This window comes from Chlamydotis macqueenii, chromosome 14 (assembly GCF_036417535.1).
Source record: "Chlamydotis macqueenii isolate bChlMac1 chromosome 14, bChlMac1.mat, whole genome shotgun sequence".
Taxonomy (NCBI): domain Eukaryota; kingdom Metazoa; phylum Chordata; class Aves; order Otidiformes; family Otididae; genus Chlamydotis; species Chlamydotis macqueenii.
Window position 1 is genome coordinate 4,755,643 of NC_141569.1, and position 26,150 is coordinate 4,781,792.

General features: G+C 40.7%; 1 protein-coding gene across 1 annotated transcript in view; it reads left to right on the top strand.

Moving 5' to 3' along the window:
• Window positions 1–26,150, top strand: part of SLIT3 (slit guidance ligand 3) — a 502,049-nt gene that overhangs the window by 288,172 nt on the left and 187,727 nt on the right. Inside the window, exons 8-9 of the mRNA XM_086758841.1 lie at window positions 15,745–15,816; window positions 20,829–20,992. Of these exons, the coding sequence (XP_086614967.1) occupies window positions 15,745–15,816; window positions 20,829–20,992 (236 nt within the window). The remainder of the gene's footprint in view (window positions 1–15,744; window positions 15,817–20,828; window positions 20,993–26,150) is intronic.

A 26,150-nucleotide genomic window follows, 5' to 3' on the forward strand; every position in this document is an offset into this window, starting at 1 on the left:
TTTTCCTGGAAATTATGATCAGTTGAGGCAATCAGGATCAAATTTGAACTCTGTAAATTGTGTTTCTATAACTGGTACCAAAATACATAAATACAATAATGAAAATGAGATTTCTATTTAAAACATTGTGCATAGCTGTTTTACTTACTCATACTTGAATGCAGTAAAATTAAAAAGATTGGATTTTGTGGTTGGTTTTTTTTTAACCCAAGAGTATACGTTAGCTCATATGTATATAAACGGATAAAATGAATTTTAAATCTTTAGTTATTTCATCAGTCAGCACGTACATAATACGTATCATAAAACCAAAACTGAAGGGCATCACTATTGGCAGTATAGGAGCAATTGAAGCATCTGCCAGTTAGGTGAAAAACAAGGAGTCTGGCTTTTCTAAGAGTGTCTCCAGTTTTCAGTGTCAGCCTTGTATAACAGGCAGTCGGGTTATGCCAGAGGAGGAACAAAAGTGGGAATGGCAACTGAGAAATGGTGCACCCGGAGTACAGAGGTATCAGTGAACAAATGATCATTTCGATTTTTCTTTACTCCGTTACATACTAGACTGTCCTGTAATTTATACCCTTCCCATTCTTCCTGCCTCCTGTATCGCTGTAGATCTTTAAGGGAGGGAGAAATGCTCCTGAAGAACCTGGCTGCTGTTATTACGAGGTTTCTGTTAAATAAATCAATTGGAGATAAGATTAACTACAGAAATGCCTTTTTCTAGAGAACTTTTAGAAAGCTACTGCAGCCCCAGTGGGACCCTCGTGAAATTAGATGCATAATTAGCATAAGGAATTGTTGGAGGAAAGACGGGGTGCTTGCACGGTTACTTGATAAGAAGTGCTTTTGTTTGCTGACATATGTCGGCGGGAGATCAGGTGTCGTTGCTCGAGATATGGAAATGGAATCTGAGATAACCTCTGTTCTATAACATATTACAAAATGTGGGGTTGGAGGTACAGCACGGTGAAAGGAACACTATCCAGATGGCACCGTGGTGACAGGCTTTATATCACGGACCAGTTGAGATAAAATAAGAGCAGGCAAGAGAGGGCCTCTGAAAAGCACTGGTGCCTGTTACAGATATAATGTAACTCTCTCTTTAAGGGGAGAATAGATTTGCATAAATTCATTGATCAGTGATTTTGCTAATCCCGCAGTATTCCAGGCATGTCCTAGCAAATTGATGAACATTTCTATCAATCCTCAGTGCGGGTGCCTAATTATATTCCATGTTTAGGAAAGATGGATTTTCCCCTCCTGGAGCATATGCAGTAGCTGAATGCTGTGCTCATTCTCTTTCCTGCTCCCATTAGGTCGGAGCTTTTTTCCCCTTTAGGAATAGCCTGGAGCCATGCAGGCTGCAGAACTGATCAAGATAAGAGCAGAGCCAGGTTAGAATTATTAGTTTCATGAATCACTGACCAATCTGCTTTTTGAGGAAGTCCGATTTTATGGCTTGCATGGTGTAAGCCCTTTATTGGTGCTGCAGTCACTGCTCTGAGTCAGAAATCCTGGAGACACGGAGATTTCTGGCAAACCTTCTCTCCCGTGATATTAATTGTTTCATTTGCATGCTCTGCTCATCTTGTGACCTGCCCTCCCTCCCCGTTGACTAATATAGTTTCTTTATCAGTAATACAGAAGATGTAGAACAAGCATTTTGACTGTTGAAAGTCAAATGAATGTGAACGACTTAATCCAGAGGACACTAAACTGTATGTTTAATGCAGACGTGTGGCTCAACACCTGAAGTAAAAGCTGAACTGAAGACTGTGATGGGAATAAAACTCCTTGCAGATAAAGTTGAGGTGATGACAGAGTTCTGAGGGAAAGTAACAAGTTCACGGTAGATGAGTAGTCATTTTATGCCACAATTTGCAATTCATTGCTTATATGACTCCCCAAAGCAGCTGGATGACGATGCTACGGTAGCTGGATGTAATCCTATCAGCATCAGTAAGGCTTCTTTGGCTGGGGAGTAGGCTTGCGTGCCTGTGTGGCACAGATTTCCATGATATCAATACCAAATGTATCAGGCCGTCCTCAGCCCTTCTGTTGACACCATTTGGGGTCCAAAGCCGGTGGTGAATGTGGGAACTCCTGCTTGCTCTGGGGTCAGTCAGCACAACAGCAAAAAAATAATGATTTCAAATAATGTTTCAAAACACGTAACGGTTACCTTCTTTTTTTTTCTGTGTGCAATTAAAGGTATTGTTTGTGACCTATGGGCGTATAAATGGTTTGTCTTTTTCAGAGATTGCTTTTGTCCTTCTGCTGTGCTGGTAGAAAAACATCGACAAAGGCTTTGTGCTGTAGCCAGTCTTTATACAAGAGAGGACTCAACAGCCTGGTTTCTCTGGAAAGAGAGAGTAAAATTATGATGGGAGTTCTATACCAGAATTTTTGGTCTACCACTTCAAGCATTGTGTCAGATATTTAACCTGAAACTGTAGCTGCTAGGATCAGGGTACCGCTTATTATTAACATTAACCAAGATTTTTAGCTGGGACAATAATGTTGTATCTATAGTAAATCAGAAATCAAACCAGTAATATGTAGATAGCTTGCAAGTGGAGTAGGTAATTACATCTTCACCTGAAAAAAATGCATAGGTAGAAGCTTCTTCTGATCTAAAAATCAAATAGTGTCTTTTTTTTCCTGCTGTTCACAAGGTTGTGCGTATAATGTAAGTGTATATGTGTGTAAGTATACATGATGAAAAGAGCATGTATGTTACGGTTAAATCAGGAAAAATAATTTTTAAAACTTGAACGACATATGGTTGGTGTGAATTAGACTTTGTTGCTTAGCCAATTCTGTGTTTGAGAAAAAATACAAGAGCTGCATTAAGGATGGAAGTATGAAACAGTACTTCGAAGCCAAATAATCACAATTTCTATGTTAATTTAGTTATCATAAATGAAGCAATTTCATGTTAACGGGTTCAATACTTTTGAGGTGGAGTTACATTTCTTAAATTTTTTGTTTGGAGTGAATAATCCAAATGCATTGTTTTAGTATGGACGAGTGATGGACGGACATGCTTAGGACATCTGCAGATCCTTAGAAACAAATTTTAAAACGCTGTAAGGTCATCCAGAAACCTTTGTTGTGAAAATCCATGTTGCTCTTGAATATTTTAGACATATATTAGAAAATAGCTTGATCAGTTGAAAGAGCATAAAATGACGTGGCTACATAAAGCCATTGAAGGAAACAATGAACAGTACTGTCACTAATTTTTAAAAATTGCACACATCCATCTTGTTTTCATGGTGCTACGTGGTGTGAGGTATCTCTGGTTTGCAAGTGCCAGACTGTGGCTGAGATTGGGATTTATTTGAGGGTAAACTAGAAGAGAACACTATGGAAGCCAAGCTGATGTCTTGTGATGATGAAATGTCGGAGCCTATATTGAACAAGGTGGTTGTTCACCAGATTGGTTATTTAGATTTGCTTTTGCATCTTTTGGCGTTAGAATCCTAGATTGTGTCTGTCACCAGAAGCGCTTTTTTGGGAAAAGGGAGGGCGGGAAAGATCTTGTTCATGGCTTTCAGCTTTGGACTTGGCTACTGTGATCGATAAATTGCCGCAATGCAGCATCTCTGTGACGACGCTTGAAGGCCACCGAGAAGCCCCCGTTGGTGCAAAGGAGGTTGCGGGCTGGGCGGGCTCTGGGGAGGGGGAGAGTCCACTCCGCAAGCACCCGAGCTTCTTACTGGTTCCTTGGGTAATTTCAGTGATATCTTAAAAGGGTTGGGTCCATTTTATCTGCAAGACACCCCGTCTTCCCGTCCGCGGCCAGGGCGTTGGGCGCTTCGGCTCATACTTAGGCTGAAACAGTTAGGACAGACCATCCACAGTGGCAGGGATGTTTTCTGTTCTGTGCATGCAGATATTACAGAGAAACAGCCATCTGTGGAGAACAACTGACTCCATTTATTTAGGTACTTCTTGCACTTGTAGAATATTCCTGAACAGATCATGAGTGCTTCGAATTTTTTTTGGTGTATATTTTATTTTGCAATTTTTCACTGTTTGGACTGAACGTAAGTGAAACACTGTGAGTATCTGCTCTTCAAATTATTATGGTTTCTTAGTTGTATTGGATACGCATGCATTAATATACCAGGTATTGCTTATTGTTACGAGCAGGTGGTGTTTGGGAGAAATGTAGAAATTGGAAAGATAAGTGTTTTTAAACATATTGACCTTTTTCTTGCATGATGCACACAAGCGCTGTCTAATGTATTATTAAAAGAAAACCTCAATGTTTAAGTCCTGATGGAAAGCAGATCCCTTTTCAGCTTCACCAACAAACATGTAATTGCCCTTGTCTAGGAGCTACGTGTTGTCTTTGTTCTTTCAAAACATTTCTTTCCTCTATAAAGGTAACTTTTCCTTAACATATGCAAATCTAGGTTCACAGAATGTGTATATGATGCATTCTCTGTTTCATCCATGTGGATTTATGTTAGCCTATATATGAGCCTTAATTTCCAGCATGTGTGAATTGCAGGTAGGGGCACCTCATACTGTTAGAATATAAAATTATTCCACAAATATGATCTGCATATCTTGCATTTTGAGGAAACAATTTTGGCAGTAAAGGTGAATTTCTCTGTTTAAAAGATTTGGTTCTTTTCCTTACTCTGCTTTCAAAAGCTGAGAATTGCCATTGTGGTTCCATGCCACACCGTGCCCATTATCATGTTGCTAGAGCTGAGAAAGATCTCTTCCCGCAGCCCTCTCCCAGTGGGAACGCCAACGGCCTCGGGAGCCGAGGGGAGGCTGAGACACTGGGCTCCTGAATTCAGGGGGGCTGCTCTGGCAAGCAGGACCAGGTAGGGCTGCATCCGGAGGGAAATGGAAGCCAGGGGTTCTGGCAGCCCCCTCTCCATGCATGCCCATCGCCTGTCTCCTGAAAGGCTTTTGTGGAGCCTTTTGCGCTGGCACCCGGACACTCAGGCTGAACTGCTGCCAGTGCCATTTCTGTTCATTGCTACGTTTGTGCTTCTCAAGCAGCTGTTTGCTGCATCCAGCTCGTCCCTCCCTTGGTCCTAGCGGCCAGCGTGGGACCTGCAGGGATCTGCAGTCCGCAGGCAGTGCCGCATTGCGGCAGTTGATGAAGTGGCAACAGGCTGGCGCAACACCTCTCCCAAGGAGGATATTGTCACATCGCCCCTTGCGATTGATGCAGACACCCGTTTTTTGTCACTTTGTCTAGCTCTGAAAAGGCAACTAATTTCTGGCTGCCGCTTGGAATGGCTTTGCTGTTCCTGGACGCGTTACACCGACACGTATGAAAAGGAAATGTTCATTACGGTAGGGAAGTCTTCAAAATAGAGTCTCTTACCATAAGGCTATAGCATTAAGGCTGCGGTGTACTCAGGATAGGACAAATTAAAACATGGTTTTGAAGAATGATACTGTTCCTTTCTGATCCAAATTTAATCAGTTTCTTTAGAATTTCCTTTGGTGGAGTCCTGTAAGAAAACCGCAACACTCAGGTGACAGAATACTGAAACCTTTTACCTTGGAAATCTCCATCATTAAATGCCTTCAGCCTGAACAAATGGTGGGAGTTGCTCACTGCATTCAAATTATAGAGTTGGACTGTGTTAGCTTGAGTTGGATTATAAGGCTCCTTTAGCTTCAGACAAGACTAAACAGAAACAATTGTTCAGGAACCTGAGAAACTGTTTTATTTTGCTGAAGTACTGATGCGTCAAACTTTAAGTTTGTATGATCTGACTCTGTCTTGTTGATTCTTTTTCATTCTTTCCATAAATACACTCTGGGAAGCTTTCAGCCCTCTGTATGCATTGAGAACCCAATCCCATTTCCATTGATTTTGACAGGAGTAGCACAGAATCCATAAAGCACGGTACCTGACAAGCATGCAGCTGGATAACACCAAGAGTCATATTTAGTAAGAGAGCGCTGTATAACCTGTTGGGGAAAAAAAAAAAAGACCTATTTATTTAACAATTATTTTATATTAAAGTCATATAATTATGTTCCTTGAACAAGAGATTTTCAAGTACATCTACAAAACAAAATTCAGGTGAGTTGAAATTGAATACAATCATATTTTTGATCACTATGGCTCCTGTAAAAATCTGTGGCTAAATAAATACCATGCAGGGACTAGATTCACTCCCTGCTGAAATCAGCAACAGGATTTGCCCGTGGACGTTGGCCTGGGTATTATGATAATTGGACTTGTTCCCAGTGGTTCTAAAGGATAATATCAGTCCTGGAAGTTGAGTACTGTAGAGAAACATCAAACCCACCCTGATGATGTCAAACATTTATTCAGTGTTTGCAGAAGTACTTTTGTTTCTCTGAGTCCAAATACTTACAGAAAATTATGGATGTAATTCGGAGGTGGAGCCGCAGCAGTCATTCCCCGTACAGTACCAAATACTGAAAAATGTGTAGCCTTTGGGCAAAGACTTGAGAAAATGTCTTGATTAAAAAAAAAAAAAAAGATAAAGGCAGTGTTTCTTGTATGATTTTTGAGTTTAGAAAAATAACTTATTGGAGAATCCTTAATTTAAAAATAAAGCGGTGGCAGAATACTTTCAGCCTGCATTCTTTTGTCTTTGCACCAATATTTTTATAACTACAATTTCCATTCAGGCTGGATTGAATTTGTATTTTCTGCCTAGAATTAGAATGTCATGTAAAAGACTGAAAAGCTGATTGAAATTTCTCTAAAAGCTTTTTCAACTTTCACTGGGCGTAGACATTAGGAGGAATTGGGGGATGCAACTAGTACCTATATTTTGTACAGCTAATAGAGGTGATTTGATTGTGTGGGAAAACAAATGTCTTTCTGTGTATAGAAAGAGGAGATTTCCTTCAGGGGAAGTGGTAAGACATTTCATGTAAGACCATGTGAATGACATTCTTGACTTAACATCTAACAAAGCCCAAATCCTAAATGAAATGTGTAGCTTCATTCTCTGTATAACCTTTATTGTATTTATTTTTTAACCTTATCTTGGCTTACCTCATCTTATTTTATTCTATTCTAGTCTAATATTCTATTTTCTACTTTATCTCGGTTTAGTGTATTTTATTTATTTGCGTGTTGGTATAAGTAATTAAATTCAGACACAATGATGCGTATGTGCACATACAACATAAATGCGGGGCTAAATGTGACACTGGAAAGGTTTCAGTCACCGGAATCCTTAAGTTTGCTCCTGCTTGTATACATACAATGATACAATCTTTGATTGTACAGGCCCATACAATTTTTTTCTGGTTTTGTTTACCAGTTTGCGCTGATTCCTAGTCCCAGTCTCTTTACCCAGATAGCTTGCCCAGCCATTTCCTTAGCCATGGCTCCTGTCTTTCTCTCTCTTCCTCTGTCAGCCCCAGCTCCTGACACTGCCAGGCTCAGAGACTCCAGCCAAGGCACAGCCAATCTCCAGGGAAGGTTATTGCAGCAATTACAGGACTTAGGTTAATATGCCCTAAATTTTTCGCTATAGGCAAATCACCCTGGTTCTTGCTGGGTGACAAAACAAAGCATTTTAAAAAAAATAATAATTGTTATTACAATAGCCTAGTTTCCCCAAAGCCTGATGTTTTTGAAAGTAATCTCACTCCTTCAAGGGGGAAAAAAAAATCTACCGTAAACATCTGGCCTTTATAATAATCTTAAATAGCTAAAATATGACAGTTACATGCAAATTAAAATCAGCCACAGAATGGGAAGAATCAGGCAATTGTAGCAGTAAACACTGCTGGCAGTTTTGTACATCATTCCGTGCTAAGCTTATTTGTTTTATTTTTTTTCATACATTTCTAAAAAGAACATTTTCTTTTCTCTGTATCCTTGAGACGAGTCGTATTTCTGATGTCAGCTTCCCAAGTTAGCGGCGCTAGGGCCTCTCATGTTGCTGTGATGAGAACATTTGTGAACGTGTCGGCAGAAGACTAATACTAGAGCAGAAACCGCAAATTGGCAACTAGTTATTTTTATTTATTTCAGTGGAATTATGTGTCACCTGGAGACTATTTAGAAGATTATTTGCCTGGGCTAATATTGTGTTTAAAAATAGCACTTGTATAGTGCCAACTCATTTTGGAGTTGGGTACAAATATTGAGACAAAAACCCAGCTGTTACTGCTTTTGCTGCTAATTTGAGGTGTCAAATCAGAGCTCCACTGCTCTGTGTCAGCGAATGAGGCCCCTTGTGAGATCATTCTGTTTTCCAACAGTTGAGAGTAATGGATTAATCAGTGCGGCGTTGGTTGCTTTGATTATATGCCCACACGGTAGTTGTGGGCTTTAACTTAAACAGTCACGGGATTGAGTAGGAGAGGCACTCGGGACTCACCAAAACCCTGAAGTTTGAGTTTTGGCCCTTGCCTAGCGAGATCTTGGATGTCTTGAAAGCTGCGGGTGAGGACTGTGCTCAGTGCTGAGGGATCGAGTGGCAAAGCCATTTTCCTTTTTCATCAGAGGCCGTGAGAAGCAGTAAGTGTTTACTGCAAATTCCTTCCGACCTGTGTGAAAAATAGTTCTTTGCAGCTGTTGAAAATGTAACTCCTTTTACCCTACAATCTTAAAGTTAATTACAAACATTAATTATAGCAATGTATAACATTTAAGTCTTGGTTTTATTGCTAAAAATAGATTTAGATTCACCTTTTGGAATTGGTAAACTGCCCCTGCTGTTAGTTATATTTGATGGTACGTAAGGGCTGGAAGGGGTCTGAAGTCGTTGTCTCTTGTCCCGCTCCAGGGCAGGGCCATCGAGTCCCGTGCCATTCCTGCCAGGGATTCCTTTAGTCTTTCATTACAGGCTTGTGCTGCCCATCGCTGCACACTCTGTAACAGCTCTTTGCTGTGTTTTTCCCATTCTTATTGGAAGAAACATTTCCCCTATATCTAATCAAATTCCCCTTTCTGAAATTTAAACCTTTTATTGCTTTGTTTAACCCTTGTTGAATACAAGGGTTAGAGAAATTATTTTCCCTTTGCAATGGCTTTTTGTGTACTTGGAAAGAGGTTTAAGAGTAAGTGTTATAAGTTTGCTAACATAGAGGTAGGTCTGAGGTTCTGTCACTGTTAATGTTAAATTTTGCTGCTAATGCAGTCAACCAAATTCACATTTCATGTCTAGTATTTCAGACAGACCCCAAGATCCTCTTCCTTATGTGCATAATTATTGACTGAGATGTCTAATCTTGCACGGATTTTAGTCCACATGTACACTGTGAAAAGATTTCTTCATGTATTTCTGTTTACCAACACTCGACTCCCCACAAAGCTTTGAGGTCTTGGAGAACTTGTCTTCCTGTCACTGCCAGGGCCGGGCCGTTGCATTCCTTTCTGAGCTCCACTGGCAACTTGGGGTGAGCCGCTCAATCTTTTTTCTTTTTTTTTTTTTTTTTTTTTTTTTTTTGCATCAGTTCACCCACTTCTGAACAGAAATAACGTTCTCGAGAAAACTGTTTCCATGAGAGGCTTAATTATGCCTGGAGATGCCTTAGTTAAGTCTTAATAAATTTTCTAGTCTCATTTACTGGATGTATAGTTGCACTGGGGATAGGAAGCCTGGAAACCACGGCAGCTGTGGGAGAGGCAGTAACCGGGGAGTACGACAGTAATTCACTCCTGGGAATGTTACAAGCCTGCAGATGCACCATTTGCAGCTATCCGTTGCATGCACACAGATAATAATCTTGCATTAGGCCCAATTACATGGTGTTATGGACACACAACACGCGGAGTACATACGCAGCCAGCGAGCGCTCTGATAAAGCAGTGGTGTAATTGAAGGAGACAGAAGGAAATGTTCGACTTGCTTGCGCTACCAGGGCCGCAGTGCTGATACGACTGTGCCCCACCAGCCCTGCCCGTTTGCTTTGCTGCTCCATTTCGAGGTCTCACTTTCAAAATATGGGTTTATCAGAGGGTGAGGGAACTCAGCACCTTGTTCTTTCCACAGTGTGTTGAGAGTTTTGAGCAGGAAAAGGAAATGAGTATCGCTGTTCAACTTCAAGTGAAGCCCACACACACATAGAAGTATGTGCTGGCAAAGGAGGGCTGCTGTTTGTAGGATTCCTGCTATCAAATCGTGCATGTTAGAGGCCTGTAAAGAATCTCTAGTGCTCAAATGTAAAAGGCATTCAGAAGCAGAAACATAATAAATGAGCTGGTGCTTTTTCAGATGTTTCTCCATTTACCCATTAGTAAATAGATCCGAACGTTTCTTTCTAACGGAGAATCCTGTAAATGCTGCAGTGTCCCACGATCAGCCACATGTGACACAAAAGCAGCCTGGCTCGTGTCAAAAAGCTGAACGGCCAGCACAGTAGACCTCTAATAACTATCGTAGGTGCTTATTAAGGCTTGGGGAAAAGTGTTAATCAAAAATGTAACCTACCATATAATTTCTCAATTTGATTAGCTCTTTGTGCTAATCAGCTGCAGAAATGGAATGTGAAAGGAAATCACTCTCTGTTACCGGCAAAAAACAGAGGACATCTTCAGCATGCGACACGTTCTCCCCTTCCCCATTCAGTTTAATCCATTCAGATTGTATACAAGAAGCATCACTGTGGGTATTGTCGTGGTGCACAGCCAGTAATCTATGTACGGTATGAAAATGCCTTGTACTTAGAAAAGTGGACATTTGCATAGCGGTTTTGTCCTGTTGCCAGTGATAAAATGGGGTACTATCACTTTTTTAAGCTGGGATGTAACAGGTAGTGGTGTCCTCACTGTGTTACGTGTTTAACAAAAAACCCGACCTTCCTCTGTATTTTCCCACTTGAAATGTGCCTGGAAAACATTAAGACAGTTACTATTTTACAGTGTACTAATTGAAGAAATTAGGTAGTTAATATTTCACATAATTCTGTTATGTTGTATAACTTTCTGACATCATTGCCAGAAGATCCCATTGCTTCATGTCTAGTACTTAACTGGAACAGAGCGGGTAGATGGATTGTAATGAAAGTATTATTATTTCAGATTAATAAGTTACTAGGCATTCTGATATTCATTATATGCTCTCAATTCTATCATTAATTGAATTCCAAGTAAGAGAAACAAAATCTCTGTGTACTCTGTAATTTACAGAATTGAGGGTGTTTGACTATTGATCTGACAGCCTGGGATTTCTGCTCTTGACTTAGTCTAAGGAACATAAAAGAATGCCTAGAGTTCCTGAGTTTTTAAAATAAAATACTTGTAGGGTTCAAGATTTAAATCCTTTCCTTTTTTGTCCAAAGTATCTTCCATAAAAGTTATGTGATTTCTTTTAGCATCAAGAGTATCATTTTTTTCTGACTCTTGTCTAGTCCTGAACACCAGTATTCCCTTTCAAGAGGGTGGAGAAAGGAGTAAAATATAATGCATAAATATTATGTAAAAAAACACACACATGACAGTCATTTCTCCAGGTTAATGATTTTAATGTAATTGCATCGAGTCTGGAATTAACAACTCTTTGTTGGGGAACTACAGTGATGTACATTAATTTGGAGCAACTCATAAGGAACAGAAATGCAACTGCATGTAGTTAAATTTGCACTAGAAGTTTGAGGAAGGAGATAGGCAATTGTTTTCAAATCGTGACAGGATTGAAGAGTGAGCATTCTTTGAAAAAATCCTGATTATTAGAGGCTATAATTCAGCTTTATTCTTCAGAAGAAAGAAAGGAGCTCCATGCGTGCCTCTAACCAGTTTGGGCAACTGGCAGAGGAGTGAGTTAGCAGTGCAGTTCCTCTGGGGTTGTAAATTTAAGTCAATGGGACTGTGACACTTCATACCGGCAGAGATGTACCACCTCGAAGATTGCTGATCCCACGTTTTGCATCTTCCAAGTAGCCCTTGGAGGATCCTTAGGACTGCTGCAGTCTGCTTCTGCTTAGCTTGCGAGATCTGACAAGGATCACGGCCCACGGTGGGAAGTTTGCTGGCATAAATAATATTGTCTATAACCTCAGTTTCCTGATTCAGCATTTTGGATCTGAATAGTTTACAGGGAGAGGACTTCTAAATGAGAGGACAGTGCTTTTTCAAGGGACAAGGGTTCTGAAGAGCTGGGAAGTGTAAGGCTCGGGAGAACCCAGCAGAATACTAGTTTCCCCATATGATATTAGAGGAGTCAGAAGATTCTGGAAGTTTTCCATTTCTTACAGCTTTCTGGTGTTTGTGCATCTGTTTCTATGGATTTGAATGTTACCTGGATCAAAATGAGACTGCAGCCTTGGAGCAGCTAGCAGACAACTGGAGCAGAGTTTGTTTTTTCCCTTCATGTGTTACAGATGCCATGTGTGCTTACCCCTGTCAGGACACTACTCCTAAAAATCATTGCTGGGAAGGCTTCGTGTGCACGATAGAAAGCTTTGCAGAATGCTTCTAGAGCACACTTGCTCCTGAAAGCATCCCCATTCGAAAGCCAAAGAGTCTCCGCTGCGTGGGAGCTGTGTGCTCTGCACAACCCCAGCAGCAGGGTTAAACTCCTGCAGCGACAACTGGGCTGTAATGCAGACAGTTCAGTGTCAATTTGTGCCCTTTGCAGTGTTTGGCCTTCTTTGTTCTGCAGTAATTGCTGTTATCATAGATGTTTTCTTGTCTTCATTATGGTTAACATTTAAATATCAGTGAAATAGTATGCTACTAAGTCATCTGTGGAATAGCTATCTGCTAGAGTTATCCCTGAAACTTGTGTTTAAGGAGTATATCAACTCAGCACTGACTGAGGATTCTGGGCAGGAGGGTTATGTATTTATTGATGAGTTATGGAAAACCTTTCCTCATTAGGGGCAAAACCTGCACCGCTCTCATCTGGTATTTTGTGAGTAGGAATACTCTGTGATTGGAATAATGCTTTTAATATTAAATAGAAATTTTTTTTTTAATTTAAAATAGTTTTGAATCATCAAATCAGACTGTCAAGGCTGACCTTTCCACATCCAGATGAAGAAATGCACTGGCAGACAGGGCTATGCTCTCTACCCTCAGCGCAGAAGGAAGCTCACTGTCACATCCTATTCTGCCTGAATCCAGTCCACATCCTTTTGAAATCAATGGAAAGTCTCCCTTGAATTCCTATGGCTTCCGTTGACTTCTGTAGTGCCATGTGTGCCCTATTCAGACATCAGCTATGTATGTGATTTAGTTTCTGTGAACTGACTTTACATGTGGTTTTTATTTATCAGTGTATACCTAAAATCTTCCAGCCAAGTGTATAGCTCATTTTTATATAACAGGCAACTGAGGCAGAGGTTAAGTTAGATTTTTATGTTTACAGAAAAAAAAAAAATGGTGGTGCAATTAGAAATTCCATTTGTGAGCCCTGTTTGAACTTCCCAACATGTATGTGCAAATGCAAATAGCAAATAAATATAGCTGTTGAGAGGTGGGCATGTTGGTGTATGTATGTATGCGCCTTTACAAGAGGTTTTCTGCACTTTCTGAAACTGTTGTACATGCTTGCTAACTGTCCAGAAAATACTTCGGTTTGCTTCACTCACTAGATATAGGAATCAAGCAGTAGCAATTGTATGATAGAGGTTCATTTTTACACCATTTAAACTCCCGTAGTGGGACACTGATGTTGTCGCCATGACATTAGCAGAAATTAGCAGAAACTCAAAGGCAGAGCTTTTCAGTCCTCCAGCTGTACGCTGCTACTCATTGTGTTCACTTCCAGCGCTGAAGCCACGGCCAGGTGGTGGCACGTGCAGATTGTGATGCACGGCTGACGAAATGGCATGGCTGATAGCTGTAAGAGCTTACTCCCAGGTTTACTTCTGAAGTTGGCAATGTTTCCTTCTTCATCTTATCCAGTGAATTCATAATAGACTGCGTTTGACTCATTGCATATTGAGAAATGGAATACAGAAACCCGTAATTTTGTATCCCATTGATCCCAATGCTTAGCTATGTGTTTCTTGTTCAATTTTTGTCAGCATCAAGTTTCCCAAAGGATCTGGAATGAATATTATATATTATTTTATAAGCCGTGATGCGCTAAGGCTTACAGCCTGGTGTGTGAACGTGTGTGACTCGACTGACACAGATCTCTGGCAACGTATCTCGTGCAGATTCCAGATTTCCCAGACTTTGCTTTTACTGACATAACTCGCTCTGCTCGCAGATTTGGAAAGGAAGGGTGATTTTGCTCTGTTGGTGCTGTTTGCTGTCATGGATATGTCAGCCCCCAAGCTGGCTCCAGGCTGATAGTGCATCCCCCTGGTGCAGCACTCTGCTGAAATACCAGCTACCATCCTAGTAACAAAATGGTCACCTTCTGTCCTGCCGGGATGCAGGGCAGCAGCAACACAGACACGCTGCTGGCAGCGTCAGAGCCCGCTCACGCACCTCTCCTGAGTGTGCCCGTGCACAGCAGTGTTACCCCGCAACCTCCTGGCTTTGCCAGTGTGCGTATATGTCTTCCTGTGTGCCAGAAAAACAACCTTAAGAGGGTATAGTGTAATTTAGCTATAATGTGATGGTGTTATAGATGATACTTTTGCCAAGGGATTTCTAGGCTGAATTGTATAAGTGTTTTTAAATTGGCAGATGACCAAGAGGGCTAGTTAACGTCTGTAAAACTCAAGAGCTTTTGATTAAATGTTCTATGTTAATAAATAACACTAACATCTAAATAGTTCATGGGAGGGTAACGTGCCTTTAGGTTGCTTCAGCAAGTGTTTTCTTCAGCATGTCCACAAGCGCCCAAAAGCACTTTTTTCTACCAAAGTGATCCAGTGGAGCCCCGTGCCCCTTGTATAAAGCAGAGGTTGCTCTGTGTGAGGTGCAATGGTTGCCGCCCATTTCCAACAGGCAGCTGCAGCCAGCAGCACAACTGGCCACACTGGGCCATGATGGAGTCATCACCGCCCCCATCAACTCATGACAAACTGGGCCAACTGTATTTGCAGGCTTGGTGCACTTGGAACGTGACAGTTATGACCTGCTGGAGTGCTTTCCATTTCCTGTGCCATCCTGATAAACTTTATAGTTTCTAATTGGCTAGAGAGTCATTGATATAATTAGGAGCTACATAAATGGGAGCAGCACACTCAGCTGATGCTAATCGAGTCAGTTCATTTTTTAAAAGAAGCACTGTGGGGGTCCCTACCAGCAGCTGAGATCATTTTCTCTTTAAGCTCTGCTTTGTTAGAGCAGCAGCAATCCTTACATGCCCGGGTCATGACATGTTTTATTACAGTCCGTTCCACTAACCATACATTTTTTCATAAGGAAACCAAAGAAGGGTACCCATCCATCCGTGTGTTTTCAAAAGAGCAATTTGAGCTGTCTGTCCCTGTCAGCTGGCTGTGTTAACAAGCCCGGGAGAGGCAACCACTCTCTTTTTCTGTGACAGTGAGCGCATTAAGCACAAAGCTTTCATATTGCGGCACGCGAGTTTGATGTTCCTCTGCTCCAGTTGCACCAGGTTTTCAAGCAAAGTGGCAGCATAACCAAAAAGTCTGGATCTGTTCCAGTAGTTGATAAAAACTTATCTCTTGGACGTGGTAAATAGTAACCTTCATCCATCCTTACACAGCTGATGGTTGCTTTGCCCTAACAACATCTTTCATGATATGTCACAGGTATCAGCTCGCAGCCTGGCAGATTTATTACCAAGACTTTTAGCAGCTTGTTTCTGTACATAGTGTGTTGGTGAAGAAATGTAAATAATTAATCAATCTATTATTCTTTTCTCTCTCTTTTTTTTTTTCTCCTAACAGTACTCTCAACAATAACAACATCACTCGGATTCCTGTTACCAGTTTCAACCACATGCCAAAGATCAGGACTCTGTGAGTAATATCTTCAGACTTAATAATAATAATAATAATAGCTGTGTAAACCAACTTTTTGAATATTTGTCATCTTGCGATAATCTTATTTCAGTCTCTTCCCGATGTGAACAGTTCACCCTGCTCTCTTGAGGAGGGCAGTCCCTGAAGAGGCCTCGCCCTGTGAGGGCTGTGGCGGGCAGGGCCAGGCCTCGCAGCTGGGCAGCCTCGGGCTCCTCTGTGAGGACGGGCACAGCTGAGGCCAGGCCAGGACATCGGCCCACGGGTGGGCACCAGCTCAAACAGAGCCCGTGGCCAGGTGGGGTGGGCCCAGCAGGGCTGGAGAACCACACTGCTGTGGTGTCGCTGGGGTGGGGGCTGAGCGCACTGGGCTGTGGTCCTGGGCCAGGGCAGGGCTGGGGGAGCCATGGGGGCCCTGGTGAGGCGGGCAGGGTAGTGAAGGCCCTGACAGCGAGTTCACCAGATTTACCCATGGTTAACTTAGATTCAGTTTTATCAAGATTTTTAATTTAACAGGAACTGCTGCAACTAGAGGGTTTTTGCTGTGGGAAAATCTGTAACGTGAAATGTGTTCCAAGCTGGAACATCACCAAAATGATGAAAACTGCTCAGATGGATCAAGTTATTTAATTTTGTTAATATCCTGTGTTTAAATCCTATTTCTTCTTTTCAAATTCAGAATACTAATTTCTGAAACAATAAATTTTTAAGGAACTTGAAATAAGCTTTTTTTTTCCAGATACTTTCTGAAACAAAATGCCACTGATGCTGATGCATTTTTTATAAAAGCTTCTCTTATGTCAAATCCATTTATCTATAGCTGGACACCATTCCCCTGGAAAAGCTCTGATCAGCTTTCATAGACCAAAATACAAAGACTGTGTATTTGCATAATTTAGCCATGGCCTACCAAAAACATTGTCTTTAATAAATTATTCCTTTAGGGAATACACAAGTTCAGGCAAAGTCCTGTTTAAACAAAGTCTCTCTCTTTTTTTTCCTCCAAAATCTCAAACTCAACCAAGATGTATTTAGTCCTAAAAGCAAAGAAAGGGAAATAGTAGCTAGCCTGAAAATTTTCCATAGCACTGGAAAAAATAAAATGCTTCAAGGATGCTACATATGCATGTGTAAAATCATATCAGTACTGAAGGAAAATGGCTCTTACTCAAGTCAGTCTATGTAAGGTAACCTCTGATTTAAATTTACATTTACATTCTTCATTAAGTGGTGGCATTCATAGATCTTAATGTAAGTAATTAAATGGAAATTAGATGTTTGTCTTTTAGAAAAGAATGGATAAAGAAGACAAAGATGTAGGGTTAAGGTTCCTGGAGTTTTGCCTTTTTTCATTCAGTCACAGTGGTCCAGAAAATTTGCCTGGCTTCTTCATATTAGTCAGTCTTGTCTGTTACCAGAGCTCAATGCCTTCTGCCATTTTCCTTTTAGTTTAATTTCGGAGATGGCTTTGTATTTAGCTCCCTGGAGACTTACATTGACTAATCTCCCTATGCTGTAATTAAGGGGAAAAAAGAAGAAAGAAAAAAAAAAAAAAGGAAGGAACTCATAAATAGGATTAATAAAGGGAAGCTTTTATATTGAATTCTGAGCGCCACATTTTATAAAACATGAATGCTGACCCACTCTAAAAGGATTTGCTGGAAATTTAATTTAGGGTCTATGGCTAAAAGGGCACCTTTGCAAACTTGCATTCGTATTCATTCATCTCGTGTTCTGTAAAGGTAGTTTCATCAATATCAAGTGGCATGTTCCAGTCTCCAAAGACTGCCAAATAACATGCAGTACCCTCCTTAGCAGTTCAAAATATGAATTAAAAAACCCAACACAGACAGGTAGAAATACAGTAAATGGTTTTGTTTTCTGTATTTCCTTCTATCTGTTTCAACAGAGACAGAAAAGTAATCAAAATAGCAATTAATATAAGGGATCAAATCAGATGACATGAAGTCATCTTAGCACTTTTCACAATTAATGCTTTATTAATTATAGTTATTAATAAAACAAGTTTGCATAGCTACAAATTAATATTTTCTGAATATCTTCTGTTCAGAATTTAGGCTAATACTGTTTGATAAATCAAGTTTTGTGTAAACGGATAGTAATGCCCTAACAACTAAAATATGCACCTGAGCACGTGTAAAACTGATCAGGTTTTGTTCACCTATGTAAAATATTTATATGAAGATATTAATTGCAGGGGAAATGTTAATATTCTCTCGTTTCCTGAGCTTTATTTCACTTGATGGCCTGTTTCTCCTACATTAATATACAACCTCAATGAAGGGTTTGCACCAAAGGAAAAAGCTGTCTGGGGCGTAATGGCTGAATAAGATCTACTGCTTAATGATGTTCGTTGCAGTTTGGTGACTCTGCTCTTTTCTTAAAAAATTATCATCAGTTTGTACACCTTCTCAGGTCCATTCACCTTTAGATGACCTTTTTTTAGAAGCTCTTGTAGGGAGTCCCTGCTCTGAATGTTACATCAGTAGGGACAAGCCCTTTTCCCATCCAGCTGAGGCCCAGTGCAGCCCGGATGGTGTCCTGCCTGTGTTTCTCTTGGACACGCTGGTGAGATCCATTAGCAGGGCATTTGGGGCTGCTTGTGCTGCAGCTGCATCTGCTGTGATCTTGGGATTTATCTTGGGATAAATAGCTTTTTCTTCATGGTTTTCAAAGCAATCTTCTCTTTTAAGGAGGAGAGAGAAGGAAAAATATAGAGTATATTCAACTTGAAAAGTGCTAGTAAGATTTGAAGCACTTGAAGAATTCTTTAAAAAAAAATCAACTCTTCTGTGCTAACCTTTTTTATTTAACTGTCTTTTCTGTTGCTAAGTTTCATTGATCTTTTAGCCTTGATTGGAAGCGACAAGAATTAGTTTTTATTGATCTGCTTTCCTTTGCTTGAAACAGCTTTATTTATGTTAAAGCATGTCCCCCATATCTATTTGCTTAATGGTAAGTGTCCCGTTTTCTCTGCGTGTGTGAGTGACTCCTAAGACTGTTAATTGCATAATTTGTTTTAATTTTTTTACTGAAGGGTAAACTGAAAATGTACCAAACCACTTCATTGTTTTTCATGTTCACAGGGAATTGGTGTATTGTGTTTTTGAAGTACTGTGGAAAGTCTTTTTGTGACTGTATTAATTAATGAGATTATCAAAAATATATTCTAATAGGCTACTTTGTTAGACTTGATAGGCTCTCTAAATGGTCTCCTCTCAAAAGCGAACTGTAGAATATCTGCACAAAACAACTTGATCAAATGACAAGATAGGGCTCTGCTGAGGCAGGCGGGCTGACAAAGAGGTGACAGTTTACACTACTAACGTGGGAAAACCCAGAAACCAGCTATCCTGGTGCAATGAGGGGAAGAAAAACCAACTCTCAACTGGAAAGCTGCCCCTTTTTGTGAAATTGTGGTTTTATTACTGCCGCTTGCCTACATCCATACAGAGGATGCAGGGAAAGCCATGGGATGAGCTCTGTTTCACTTCCTGGAGGAAGATGAGTCCGAGTATCGGTGTTGAGTGCTGTAGTGGGAAGGGATAATACTTTGAGGATTTAAATGAAATGCTTACTCTCTAAGTTAGAACCAAGTCTTACTTAGGATGATTTCTGGATCGATGGTATTTGTTTTCTTTTCTTTGCAATTGTATTTGTTCTTTCAGTCAACAGATTAATGGTTCGTAGTAACAAAACATTTTACTAGAAGTCTAACTTACTGCAGTGTCAATTAAATAGCTTCATAATCCCTAAAAACGAGGTCTTCTAGCCATCCTTCTAAAACAATTACACTTTACAGTGCTCTCGGGAGACTAGCATCTTTCTTAACTGAGGATAAACTCGCAGTTCCAGATTTGTGGTCTTTTACTGTGATTGCCCACCCAAGACATACAAATCTGGGTACTGTCAGCCCGGGCACCACTGCTGACCTGCCCTGCTCCTGTGCGATATGAAGATCTCACAGATAGACAGTTAATTTCTTTGGTGGATGGACAACGCTAAATCCTGTGCACACAAATTGTTTGGGTTTTTTTTAAGGTGATGCCTGTAATATTAGTGAATAATGCTTTGTCTAACCATTTCTGACAGGATTTTCAAACTGTTTTATCACTTCAGCCTTAGTGGAACACTGCAAATGTATGACTCATTACAAGGAATGAAATAATTAACATCCTGGGCTTTTGTTTTGACCTGAAGTTTGGTAGCTATTAAAATTACCAGATTCACTCCCTGAATACATCATCATTTTGCAGACTTTCCCCCACAATGTCATAATGCTGCTGCGAGTCTCTAGTACTAGGCATGAAGCAGGCTGGGAAGGGAGCTGTGTGGCGGGATCTTCCATTACAAAGAACGACACCACCATTGCTGTGTGGCATGACCCTGTTTCATTCCGAGTTGAAAAATCCTGTCTAGGACTTGCGTACTTGTGTTAAATTGCCACAGTAAAAAAAAAAGCATTGGTGAATTTGTACAGACAATGCAAGATCATACAAGCGATCAATAACCACTGGTGCGTGGAGTGTGTCTCTCTCCCCAAAGGATAGAGAAGAGGGAAGAATCACCTAGCATCCTGTTTTTCAGCCTGGTCCTCTTGTTTATCCAAGCTGTCCTTTGAATTCGCTCAAATATATCACATTCATGCAGTTATTTCTGATGGGAAATCACAGTGATGACTTGGAAGAAACTTAAACTCTGCATGTTCTTTTCTCTAGAATGGTCAGCTCATGATTAGGTGTGTAGGTATGGCTTAACTTCATTCTCCCAAGACATTATAAATGATAGCACTAATTTATATGAATACATTTGTATATATTATATGTCAACGCAGACAGTCAAGACCTGCCTCAGCTGTGACCAGTAACCTGCAATGCTCCTACTGAGGCTGTAGCAAAGAGCCAGACAGACTTGTGCCTAATTGCTCTGGTTTGTGTCTTCTGCTGACTGTGTCACTACTGCTAACTGTAGGGTTGTTCTGTCTTTCGTAGGCGGCTTCACTCCAACTTCCTGCACTGCGACTGCCACCTGGCATGGCTGTCGGACTGGCTGCGGCAGAGGCGCACCATTGGGCAGTTCACCTTCTGCTTGGCACCTGTAAACCTGCGGGGTTTTCTTGTGGCGGAGGTTCAGAAGAAGGACTTTGTCTGCTCTGGTAATGATGCCAATTATTCATTTATCTATCAGCTGATGATAAGTTTTATATTGATATTCATATAAAAGCAGTGAGTGGAAAATGATTATGTTGTGTTTGAATGCCATTCTGTAGCAGCCCTGTTTGTTTTTCTCATTGCTAAACTATATGAGAGTAGATAAAATTGTTAATTTTTTCAGCTTTATAAGAATTATTGGATTCCAGTTAACATTTCAGTTCTCAAATTATTTTTCTTCTGCTTTAGCATTGCCAATGATATCAACATAAGAAATCAGTTAAGTGTGGATAATTTGGTGTTTCTCAAGGGAAGAGCTCTGTAGCTGACGGGAATACAAAAGAAAGGAAATAGAAAATGCTAAGCTGAGTCTGTTGATAAATGATTGGACTGTAGAACAGGAGGAGCAGATTGTATTCCAGGGACTGAAACAGGGTTCTTACGGAGCCAGTGCACTTCACTGTTCTGCAAGTTTCCACACTGATAAATAAGGCTGATGACACATGGCCAACTCACAAACCATGTGTCTGTATGTTGGGCCTATTCATCAAGTCTCTGGAACTGCACTTGGCTTTTTTGTAACAGAAAGGCATTTTCTTAAAAGAAGATGAAAAAGAAAGGGGAAAAAAAGAGAGAAAAATAGAAAATTTGGAAAAAGAAATCTCTCAATTTGTCTGAAAGGAAGAGATCTGTCAGAGGAGAGGCATGGCAGTGTGTATGCTGTGGGGAAAAAAAAAAGGAAAATACCAGACACGAGTTTGGAGACAGTTTTGCAGGTCAAATGGTAAGTGACACACAGACTTTGTTATGAAGCGGATGAGAGTCCTAATCTTGATAGACTGTGAGTCTTGTAGTATTGTGCTCTTTATCTCTCACAGCCTGTGAACCCTAAAGCTTTATCCTTTTGGTACAGTGGTTGACTAATGGAAATACGGGACAAGTGCTCGTGCTAGAAATGTTCTTAGGCATGCCTTTTTTTTTATAGTTTCATTTACATGTGACAAAGAAAGAGAGAAGCTGTTGTACTTAGAGAAGAATGGCTTAATCCCCTTAACGAAATGATGGATGGTAATGCCCAGCCCTGGAGGTGTGCAGGAATTGTTATGAGCACATGGAAAATTAAATTGTGCACCAGTGATTTTTGTGACATGATTTTCAAGAATGTTGAGCAGCTTCTATGCAGTTGTGAATGTTGGAGGATGCCCCGAATATCTGATAAATTACATCAAAAGTTTAAAGAAAAGTTTGGAAATCTAACAGTCTTGGGAGTGGAAGGATAAAAGAAACGGATAAATGAATTAAGCTATTAGCAGAATCTAATTTTACCAAAGAGGTAACCATAGCATTTCTTAATTATGAAATGAAGTTTCAGATGGGGCATGAGTTCAGCTATTTGGATTTATGATTTAGTGAAGTGAAGGAAAAAGAGTTGTTTAAATCGGGAGAGGAGATAATAATTGCTGAATGAGAAATGTAATGTGGACAGAACTCATCTAAATGGAGTTTTCTATGCAGACTATGACTTCCGTAAGAGGAAAGATTTTTAACAGTTGCCTGTTGGACCAAGAACACGTGAGAGAACTCTTAAGATTGGCTTGTTTGTTATTAAAACATAAATTAATAAAAACTAAGGGAAAGAAGCTTCCAGTGAGGAAGTTCATCAACTGTATCCCCTAGCCCTCATTTGGGAAATGAAATATACTGAAAAACTAATGCATCTGAAGAGCTCATTTTAGTGGAGGATTTAGCGGAGAACTCGGCTTAGTACGTGCTAGTTCCACTAAAAGCTAGATGGATAGCTAGTTTAAAGAAGATGTAAATCTTCCCTGCTCCTTATTACAGTTCTTATTCCTGATTTTAAAGCATAATTTGTTCATGTTTGACTATGAAGTCAAACTAGGACAGGAGGTGAATAGTGAACTGAACTTGTCTCTCTGGAAAGGTATTTTATACAATTTAAGCTTATATGAATCACTGTAACTGGCCTCAAGCTAGCAGTGAAAGCTGCCTTTGCGTCATAGTTATGGAGAACTGAAAAGCAGGGTAGTGAACGCCTGTTTAAGTATAGACTCAGCATTTTAAGGACTTGTGTTTTCATGGTAGTGGGAATACGTCACAGCAAAAGGAAACCCAGCTTTTCCTCCACTGTGAAATGGACTTGATCAGAGCATTCCTGTTCAGTACTTGTGCTGTTGCCTCAAAGCAGGAAGAGGAGAATCAACTCATTTGGGGATAGGTGAAAAGCATACTTGAAAAATTGACTTGTGTTCATTCTTTGAACCCTATGCAAAAATAGTTGGGGTTTTAAAAATAATTTTATGACACATGTTCCTTTGGAAACAAATTTTGAATGCTACATGTCAAGGAACAGCATAAATTGGAAAAGCGAAACACTGATAGAGCAGTGCCATAACTGGAACCCAGATTGCTTGATGCCTTCTGGACACTCTGCTACCAGTCCCGCACAGTGATGTTTATTAGCACTAGAGGAAAAGTGTCTAAGATAATGTTGCTGAAGTCAGCTGTGTAAACTGAGTCACATCTGTGTAAACTGAGAGTCAGTCTTTCAAAAACGTTGTTCAGCTTGTGCACATAAATTACAAAAATGTTAATTCAGACAGCGCTTGTAGGCAAATCGTGAGCAGCGGAAAAGCTATTCCAGGTTTCACTTCTTCACGCCTGAGAGCATTTGGCTCAGGACTGTAGGTAAACGTGTAGGATTAAATAGTGCGCAGTTGCCTGGAGAAAGGTTTTCAAATATGTCTAATTGGATTTGTGTTACTGAGGATGCAGGGGAAAAGTCGTTAACAGAACTGATCAGGGTTGGGACTAGATGGCTCCTCGCCATTAGGGGAGAGGAGAGAATTGAGTGCTGCTGGCAGTCCTATCACCTACCAGAGCCTTCTGGCTGGCTTCTTCAGCAAGCTGTCCCCTCCTCGTAGGAGAGCCTCTCCTCCAGAGCCACCCCTGACAGAGCAGCCTTCCTGGGCCTTTGCCTTAAAGCCATCTGTTCCCAAAGAAATCTCCAGGCTCTTCCTGCTGCACAGCCGGTTATTGAGCTCAGGGATGTGCTTGGTGAGGATGGTCTCCTACAAGTCATTATGTTGTAGACAGGGAGACTGTGGGGCACCAGGGTGCCCCAGCTGATGTGCTTGCACGTAGCATGATGTATTTCTCCTCTCTCTCCACCATAACCTTGCAATTCACTGCCACATTGCTGTGACAAGAGAAATGGTACACTAAGCAGAGACTTAATGTCGACTGAAATACTGTCTGCACTCTGCACCCTGGGAACTGTTTATTTTTCTATTCCCTTAGCTAGCAGAGAAGTGTCTGGGGTGCTGGCTTATGCTCGGTACCTCGTAGAGCCTTCCAGTCTTTGCTTGCATCAAACCCACATTCCCACATTCGATGTTCCACTGGCTTCTCTTTCTCTGTCTGTCTCTCTGAAACGTGCACACTCTCTCACTCTGCCTGTTTGTCTGTCTCTTGTCCTCCTCTAACCTCCTTGGGTGGTGGGAAGTTGATTTTTCTCTTGTACTGCTGCTGCCAGCTCTGAACTGTCTCAGACTGTCAGGACTTGGTGTTGACTCTGAAGGTGCGGGCTGGTACAGATTTGTTCCAGTTTTGGCCGGTAGCTTGAGGTATTTTACAGTGGACAGCATGTACAATGGAGTGTGAAGATCGGATGAGATTTCTTAGACTAGATCAGAGATAGATATTTCTAACAGTTAATGAATTAATGATTTTCTCATGAAAGAGGCACTAGATTATAAAAATTTTGAAATTAATTTGGAGCTGATGTCCTGTATGTCTTGCAAAATGAAATTTAACAAAGTTTCAGTCTAAAATATGTTATTTTAAGTACTTTTCTAAGATAGTTTCCTGTAATAATGAAACAGGCATTGTAGAGAAGGAAGTTGGATCCATACATCATTCTCTTTTTCATTAGAAACTATATTCTCTGGTTCTTAATCCTTAGTTCCCATTCAGAGGATCTATACGAACCGAAAGAAAATCAAAATGCATAATTTGGATGAAACAAGTTAAAATTCAGCCTGAAATTGATGTAAGAGAGAAATTATTACCAGTGCCAAGTGTCTAGTGTTTTCTGGCTGAATAAGCTGATACAGATTTTAAGAAAATAGTAGATTGATCCAAATCTGCGTTGAAGATCTACAATTTCTGATTCATACAGTGTGACTGCAGCTGAGGTGTCATAAAGAGGAAATATGTTAGCTTGCTGCTGCTTAATGCAGGCTGGGAGCCCTAATGAGGAAGCAGATTTATTTGTTTAGGTGAGGTCAAACGGTCTTAAAACATAGCTGTTACGCTCTGGCTCAGACCACAAAGCTCAGTAGATTGTCTTGCCCCGTTTTTCTCCTAATAACTTCATAGCATATTGTTGAAGAGAAAACCAACAATGAGTAACTAATAAAATAGCACTCCTCAAGCTTAGTGTCTTAATGAGAACATTCAGAAGATGCCAAAGGAAAAGTGTGTGGGGAGAGGAACTCCCCCCATCTGCTCCTGTTTGAAAGACTCTGCGATGGTGTATCTGCATAATGAGCAGCAGGTCTGCTGCTTTCATCGTGGGACGTGGGGGTACTGCCGACACAGAAGATTGGTGCTCCCTGGAAACGAAGGAGGGAGGAGGACTATTTGCTAATTATGCAGATTTTGCCAGTGCTGGGCAGTAGCGATTGCTCCTGAGTGGTTTCTCTGCATGCAGCCCATCCCAGCTCATGCAGAGAAGGGCTGCTAATGGCCCTCAGCTTTAGTGGTCACAGGAAGCTGGACAAAGTGGGAGAAGGAGGCCTTTTTCTGTGTGTGTGTGTGTGCGAATTGTCACTTTCTGCCATGCGGGACATCCTTATTGCGCAGCTGCTTTATTGCTTTTAGAAGTGAGCTTAACCATTTCTTCTGACCTCTTTCCAAAAGAGTGACCTGTGAGTCATATTAGACAAATAACATCTTTTCTCTCACTGCTAAGTTGGTTCATGCTTTTAGTGACCATCAACAGACCCAGTAAGTGTTCTTACAATGGAGTCTCTGCAGGACTTTCAGTGGTGTATGACGTTGGTAGAAATTGTGCTTTAATTTTAATCTTAGAAAATTTTTGTGGAACTCTGAAAGAATGTTTACCTCCTGTTATAATTTACT